At 45.4% G+C, this 8676-nt stretch overlaps 1 protein-coding gene across 1 annotated transcript; it reads right to left on the minus strand.

Annotated features, from left to right (window-relative positions):
* Positions 1-5044: 5044 nt before the first annotated feature.
* Positions 5045-5929, minus strand: N7484_001023 (carbonic anhydrase family protein; the record flags this gene model as incomplete). Its single annotated transcript, XM_057111443.1, has 2 exons — positions 5045-5430; positions 5482-5929. 2 exons carry the CDS (start codon positions 5927-5929, stop codon positions 5045-5047), a joined length of 834 nt encoding a protein of 277 aa, XP_056976180.1.
* Positions 5930-8676: the final 2747 nt, after the last annotated feature.

Below are 8676 nucleotides of genomic sequence, written 5' to 3' on the forward strand. Positions count from 1 at the left end.
CCTCGGAGATAGATCAAGTAGACTCGTTCCATCGGTCATCCGTCTTCTGCTCCTATCATGGAGTTGTATCCCAATCCCCCTTGCCGGATAAGCATTACATTACGTGCTTGATGTGTCCAATCTATCTACCTCAAGATTCGCAATTCACAATTATCAATTCGATAAGAAACGAATACTTGGAGGACTGTGATTGACCCGGTCTTGAGGTCGCGTGCGATGTTCAACCGAGTCCCCCCGAAGTCCCGGGGTAGATGCATGGATCTCAAACGCCGACGGTTTTCATTTGGCCCCCTTTCTTCAAAGCCTGTGGGTATGAAGTAGCAGCCCAAACGAAAGCTAGCCCTCAGTCCCAAATTTAGTCCATGGAAATCTGAAAATCGAGTCCAATTACGAAGGCTGTTTAGGTATAGTTGCCTGATGAAGCCACATCTCAGAAACTACGAACGTACAAAGTAAGCATGAGCAGCGCCCGGACCTTGTAGTCAAGATGCAAGATACGTACACCCTATTTGCGTGCATCATGAGCCAATTGTGATGCACATTAAGAGCCTTGGAAGTCTATTTAGGAGGAAGTGATTTGCCTGGAAATTGGGTCCCGAACTCCTCCGTGCGAAGGATCGACTGTACTTATCTTTTGTCAATCTAAATTGAACTGGAGTAATCTATTTACTCGATGTTCTTATCTTTATTATACACTAAGTTGCCTTCTAGTTGCCTTCTGGAGCGCGATTCGCTCTACCAAACATCATATCTCCGCAATCTTATAGAGATGCACTATCATTGACGACAACCTGTCGGGAGCACAAGCTTTGAGTATGCACGCCTCGCTAATATGTGAATTTCTTTTTCTCCATTATCTAATCAATGACATTGTATCACGGATCGGGTTTGTCATTTATGATCAATAGATTGTTGGAAGGATAAGCAAAAAGTACAGGAGTGGACGACTACTTGCCGTCAAAGCACCCGACGTACATGGTTGAATTTTGAATCTTTAACCCGAAAAGAACTGATTTATTTAACTTCCAGCCTCGACTCGAGCCCCAGGATTGTTAGGTGCAAGATTCTTCTCTCACTACATAGTTTTCCACCTTCACGACATCCATGGACATTTTTCTGCCCTCTTTATTGAGGTCGATTGAAAATGCGTCAGTGCCTACATGACCAATAATTTGACATTACTTTTTGGCTGCTCCTTCGAGCCATGAAAATAAGCACATTTGACACCAACGCCATCGAGTTGATACAGAATTTGGTCTTCCCCATTGGCCACGCGTTTCCCTTCGGAAGTGTGTTTTCATTATACAAATATATCAATCCCTGCCCATATTACATACTGACAGAACATCCTGTCAAGTGAGTCTACAGGCAGCAGTGCACCTATAAAAGACCGACCTCCTTTCTTTCTCTTATCTTACACTTCTCACCATTTGATTCTTCTTTGAATTTTTGTTTCCCGACCTTGCTTTCCATTGCTTTGAGGGGTACAAAATACCCTATCAGCTGGTAATTGATGAATCCAGCAATATCCTTACCCTCAAGCTCACCATCGATAACCACGAAGCTTCCGAACCAAGGAAGCCATCAACGACGTTATTACAGATCTGCGAATTGAGAAGCCGCCCAGAAATTCGGGCGATGAATATTGATGTCAATGTGACAGGAAACAAAGTCAATCAATGTTCTGTCCTAATCAGGTCATTCTCGATTTCAACTAGCGGATCCAGGAGATGGCAACAGTCATTTCATTTGGCCTAAGCCAGTGGGATGTCCTATCTCTGACCCCGGCAAGCAGTTGACCGTGCGATACTTGTATGCAAGTGGCAATGGTCTTGGGCTTTATCATATTAAGTCTCATTCCATAGCTGATGGCGCCTATGGATCAGGACGAACACTTTCATTGGTGTGATGACATCCGGTTTTTTTGATTTCGAAACCTCACTGAAAGTCCGTGTAAGTGGTCTGCATGAAGATACTAGGTGCTATACAGATCGTAACCATCAAGGCCCTTCACGGACTCTTCGTTCGACTATCAACCTTGTCGTTGGGAGGCTTGGCAACATCAATCTAGCAGCTTGGTCATATTGATTTCAAGTCACTCCTAGAACACTGTGAATTCCACACATCGACTTATCTGGAACAGACAATAACCAGGCTCTCTCAAAATTTCTCTTTGGCGTGACATTTGCTTCCAAGACCAAACAGAGCATTTTGGATCTTTAGGCGCAGATGAGCTGCACCAAACAAATGGTTACAATTCCTTGTCGAACAATCAAGGAAATGTGGAACGTGCTCCCTTGAACTCAGACCAAGCCCAGGTTCATCCACCAGATCCTAGATCTAGTTCAGTCAGCAAAGAACAAGACCTCATCGCATGCCTGTTCCAAACTTGGGGTACAAAAAAGTGCCTTACTAGAATTTAGTAGCTATCCACCCACCGAGTATCTTGTATCACGCCAGCGCCTACACGCCAATTGCGGTCATCTACGTGGAATAATACATGAAGTTCCTAAAATAGTAAATATACGGTAAAGATCTAAAACGCGGATAAAATGAATTCGATACAATGATGGTAAAAATCAAGAAAACAAACTGGTGGGGCGGTATCCACCTTTGTCCCTTGCTGCTAGCCTATAAAATGGGGAGTTTCTTCATCCTGGATCGTCATTGGTACTTTGTCAACATAAGACTTGAGTTTTCCGATCTTATTGACACATGAGCTAACCCTCAAGGTACCTTTGTTTCAAGTCCCACCTCTGCGCTAATTTCAACGTCTGAACAGATCCATGAGAGATTTTTGTGAGTAAATGAATGCGATGATGGTGCCACGCTAAATATTTCGATTCTGGCTGGGAGAGGATTGAGCGTGTGCGCGTCTGGTCATATTTTGAATTCGTCGGCATAAAGATGTATGAGTTCGGTGTCAATGCGCTTGAGATCAAGTCCAACGCAGGGATGCATCGCATTGTTGATTTATGCAATAGGAAATACGAGCGTCCGTCAACAAGTTCCCAATATCTATCATAATCAAACGATTGTAACGAAAAAACCGTAGTCTATCACCCATTTATGGCTTGTACTGCAAATGTTTATAGGAAATTGGTTTTTGCGGTCAAGTTCGTGTTGTCTTGCCTATCTAGCTCCCCATGCCGGCTGTTTTCCCGAGAGAAACACTTCCCAACCTCACCATTACTGCGATTGATTTTTGCCAGCTTAGGCAATAACAGCCAGTCGTTTGAAAGCCTTTCTCTGTGCTCTGCTGCTGAAGAAAAGCGAAGACCTCGAAGATCTCTCTGGCATAGGCCACAACTTGCTCCCTCGCACAGGGAAATCTGCGGGATCGCCATTCCCGTGGAAAAACTCAGTCTGAGCGCAAACATACACGAAGTACTCTTCCAGCGTGTTGAGATTCGTAAGAGTGATTCATGACCTTCCCAGCATTTAGCCCAGAATGAATGCACAATCTCATGCATGGTGAAGTATTGCAAGTCGAGTCCGGCTGTTCCATGTTCCAAGAGCATGTGCCCCAACATGGCCAAGGTTACAATTGTTCTTGGAGCCACGAAACGCTTCAATGACACCGCTCTACCCTATAGACCATGCCTGCATGAGACTTTGAAACGCGCTGGCATCAGAAAGGAGTAACAAGGTACAGACTCCATGAACCAAGTACCGGCTAGTAAATCTTCTTGACTAGGTAATTTCAGTCTCTCCAGAATATTTCGTGTTGAAAAGTCCCGGGCAATGTATCTCTAGTGGCTGCTGGAAATCGAGACGCGGGACGGGATCATCCTTTACTAAATACTTTGGCATTAAATGCCGTAGAGTGCATAGCAAGGGTAGCTCAGTCACCTGTCGAGTGATCAACTCGGCGTCTTTTGCTGTTCTCAGGTTTCTTAGCTCATTAGTATGCGTGCCTCGCCTTTGCTTTTTTATTTCGCCGTCAAGCTGAGAGAGCTTTATCAACAAGCTTGCGAACCATTCGCCGCAAATGCTCAATAAGGAATGGCGAGTTCTGAATACAATTAATTTCCTTCTATGCGATGGCCCTGCATTTCGTATTGTTGCAGTAGCGCTTTTTGGTTTCTTCAAGTCACCGATCCTTTCGTGATGTACCTCGGCTAGCAGGAACAACATTTGGCGGTGGGGGTAGTGTGTTTTCTTGAATATCGATGAATCAAGAGATTGATCAACATAGAGGTTCCAGACACCTTGAGTCAGCAATTGCGGCATCGCCGAAACTCTCGCACCAAATCATGGATCGCGGACTAAACACGGGCTACTAGCGTGAACCACGGCATGAAAACACAGATTCCAAGTAGAGCTCATCTTACATTTGTGCGCATTAAGATCAGATCGGCGTATGCAATGAATTTCGCCATTTTCCCTACAGGGGAATTAAATTGGGTCCAATGTGACATGCACCCCACAATTCGGAGAAGTTCGAGAAATTGCACTAGAAGGTTCCTGCATATGATCCAGGGGGTGTGGAGAAGACCGCATCGCACAACATGTGTATTCTATCTTTGCCAAGTGCGCACTCGATTCAAGTCCAGGATTCTAGCCACAGCAGTGCACCTGGTAGCCAGCTATTTTTCTGGTATATTTTTCATAAATGTCTCCCTCTGAGATGAAATTTCGTCCGCGGAGTTCGCGGACAAGGCTCCACTTAGATCTCGCGCTAGCGAGAGCTAGCTAGATTGAGATATTATTTGTGATGCCAAGATGGCTTAACTCCTGCGAGCTGAAAGTCTTAGGGATACGATTTAGATCGGCAATTTTGAAATTTGGTGGAGCTTTGTTCCTGGGACCATGGTTCCAATGCCATGATACCCAAATCGCCGGTACGCTCGATTGAAATTCTGCACAATTGTAGATTGAGAAAAATGGGTCGTCTAAGAGATTCCCACCATTTATTATCTATTATAGTATGTACTCTCTATCCATTATATAGTATCAGTCAGTGGTAGTCACCATTGACAAACAACGAAATAGCCGTCAACTCGGCTTTTCATCACCAGTAAGACATTTTCTAGAGGAAAGTCTAGTTGGAAGTGGAGTTGGTCACCTCAGAGGCGGCGATCTTAACCAAGTTGTCCTGGCCGAGAGCGTTCTGGGTGTAGCGGGCGTTGAACTTGAGCACATGCTTGACGGCGTTGTAGCTCTGGACGTTCAGGGGCAGGGGCTCGGTGCTGATGAACCAAGCAACATTCTCAGAGCAAGGAGGAGTGGTGAGGGAGCCAGAGTATTGGTAGATACCGTGGCTGTTCAGGTGCTGAGTGATGCCAGTGAAGTCAAGGCCATCAGTCATGGTGTAAGTGCCGGGGGTGGCAATGTCACCAATGTGAGCGAAGACAGAGTCGAAGAGAGGAGTGGAGTAACCGAACTGGGACAGCTCGAAGAGGAAAGCAACGACAGCAATGTCACCAGCTAGAGAAATATTAGTATATCATGAGCAATCGATCAGAGTGTGTCACATACCAGTGTTCTCGAAGACGAAGTGAGACTCCATGGGGTAGTGCTCCTCATTGATGCGGTGCTCGCTGGGAGTGTGAAAGTGGAATTGAGCAAGCTTGTACGAGTTGTTCTTGGTGACCAGAGTACCGTTGGTCAGGACAACCTCAAGTCCGGAGCCAAGGTTCTCGAACTTAGCATTGTTGGCGTTGGGGACGTGGAAGTGCACACTGCCAGCAGAGGCGTAGTCAATGTCATCGGTGACGACGTCGATGGGGGACTGGTGCTTGCCGGTGGAGCAGGCAACGTTGGCAGAGTCGAGGCCGTACCAGACCATGGGACCACCGGTGTTGGTGTAGTTGTAAGGGTTGATATCAACGGTGCCATCGGCAGCACGGGGCATGAGCGAAGTGCCGTGGAGGCACGAAGCAGACACAGCGGTCAAAAGAGGGAGGATGGAAACAGCGACCTTCATTGTGATGGAATTGAACTGATATTAGACAGAAATATGTTCAGATTGAGACGAAAACAACACTCCCGGGGTTCAAGGCAGTATTTATGTCCTCCTCGTTTGGCGATCTGCAAGTGAAAGAAAAAACACAATGGATCGTCTCCATCTTCTCCCAGCCAGCCATATGGGTGCTTGAGTTTTCGTATAGAGAGGAAGAAGCCCTCAGATCCACCACCGAAGCAATCCGAGAGACCATCGAGGTCAAAATTGACCAATTGATTGGCTTAATTGCCCCGGCCATCGCCGGGTGATAGGATCGCGAACCGCAAGAGATCCATGGGAACCCTATCTGGGAAAGGGATCGTCCATAAGGATCCCATCTAAGTGAAAGATCGCCTAGAAGAGGGTCAGGGCTGGAATAGTGAAAAGTATGAGGGCTGAAGGTCAAGCCTCATATAATCTGGTACACTCCACATGGCCATTTGGGGGCGTTCCTAGTGTGGAAGGGTTTCCATTACTCCCATCAGCTGTTCCGATCTCCGGACATCTCGCGCTTCTCCCCATCAAAAGGAGATTTTGCGCTTTTGGAATTATAAATGCTGGGTGATCATATTCCTTTGTTCTACCACCTGGGTCCCACCGCTTGTGTTCACGAGGGCTGAAAATCCCCTTTTGAAATACAAAATTGGTTTGTCACCGCTATAGCCAGGCAAAGGAGTCCCACCTCTTGTGGACCTCCTATGGATTGTCTAATCATGAGTGTTTTGTGCGCACTGTGACTATGACGGAAAAGTACTAGATTCATCGGAAAATTGTTCCTGTATATGCCCCCTGGATGTGTTAGGCCTCTGTAGAAACGTAATGTCCAGGTTGGAGCGATGACTGGCTAGCCAGCTTAAAAGAGCATCTTACAATCTAGTACCGAATTTTGCATGCTACTCCTAGTTTGAGAGGAAGTTTGTTTGAACATTAAAGGCCTCAGCCCATGGCAAGAGTGGAATCACTACTAAATGGACAAATTTTACATAATTCCCAGGGTTGTGTGCTGTGTCCACTTACGATAATCCCGAAAACTCGTGTCCGGATTTTCTATAGGCCCGAGATTTTGGAGGCTCTCCTCAATTTTTTCTCTAAGCTCTCTGTGTATCAGTCTTATAAGTAGTTGTATCTTTGTTGATTTAGTGCAATGTCCGTTTGCTAGAAGATGGGGTTGCCCAGATATTACCACTTGGTATATAGGTGAATCGTGTGGCTTCGGTAATATAAGCCAAGCGGGCACTTCCGGTAAATGGGCTCACATATTTGTCATCGGCTTTAGCGAACTAGGCTTGTTTCTATCGCATAATTATACTGAGAGCACATCAAGATAGCTAGGCTGTAAGCAGTAGATGATTCCCTCCTGGTAAAGAAAAGACCTTGAAAGCTTTTGGAGTGATCAAAAACACATCAACAGAGAGTGGAGAATTGAACGCAAAAGCAAATAGTCCAAGATATGCCAAGGTAAAGCTTGAAAATGATAGTCTCATGCGCGTTGGTTTTTTTTTTTGTTGCTCGTCACTATAGAGTCTAGACCAGATAAATATCCACGGGTCTTGGTCTCCACATTTTGTGATCATCATAGTGACACTAAAAAGTGATTCCTCCAAGGTTGCGGACTGTGGATCACGTATGCAAACCTTGGAAAGAATCCATGATGCTTGGCATCAATGACAAGAAGCATGCCAGTACCTAATCAATGGTTGTTTCCAAGCTAAAAAATTTTAAAGGAGGTATACGAACTTAGAATAGATAATCATAATCAATGGTAAGTGGGTCAAGTTCCATGTGGATGAATATAATATATACAATGTATGCAATTCTCATGAAAAACCAGGTTCGATCCCAAAGAATGTCGTACGTGAAAGCAGTGGTCCAGGATGAAAAGCGACTAGAATCTGCGAGTTCCCTATCCTGTCCTCCCACCTGGTATAAATTCCCATTCGCCCATCAATCGAGACCCGCGTCCCCTCGCGCCCCGGCCAGGTATTCCCAAACGAAAAACGAAAAATGACATAGAACACGCGATTGACCATGCAAATGAAACAATATATGACCGCCGGAGAAAAGAAGGTTTGGCCGGAATGAGATGTGATAAATGGTGGGGATAGAAAAGAGGATAACAAAACCCAGGCCTGACCCTTAGACAGAGTATAGGGGTAGATGTAATGGAAGGGAGATAAAAAGAAAGTCTATATGCCCGAAACAAAGCCTCCTGGAGAACAGAGTTAATGCAGCTATTGGTGATCCCTTAGACATGGAATCATCGTGGCTGCATGTCACATCTTTCGGTCAGGAGGGTAGGAAAGGTTAAAACGAGAGAATGAAAACGAAAAACAAAAATAAAGTTTGGGCCGTGCCATGATAGAATCAAACGGAGAAATGCCACCCGAAAACCTTGGAACCCTTGCGCCCGCTAATGACAGCTGCGAAGCAGACCCGCAACGGTGTATGTGGATGAGGCAAAAACCAAAAAAAAAAGGCAGTGTGAAAAAGTGAGCAAAGGCAAAAAGAAAGAAAAAAAAATTTCAAGACAGGAAAGAAAAAACGCAGATGGAAAGCCCATAATTGTATATATCCCACGGGGTATTAGAAATGAAACAAGGCCGTCTAGGAATGTGGTATGTAAAACGTGAAGTCGTCCGGGCCCGAGAAGTGAACTGCAAGAATATTTGCCTGGAGATGAAGTTGATTAAGCAAGATGGATGGTCGCAATTGGCGATTGTTGAAGAACA

Source organism: Penicillium longicatenatum, assembly GCF_028827895.1.
Source record: "Penicillium longicatenatum strain IBT 33135 chromosome Unknown contig_1_segment0_segment0, whole genome shotgun sequence".
Classification (NCBI taxonomy): Eukaryota; Fungi; Ascomycota; class Eurotiomycetes; order Eurotiales; family Aspergillaceae; genus Penicillium; species Penicillium longicatenatum.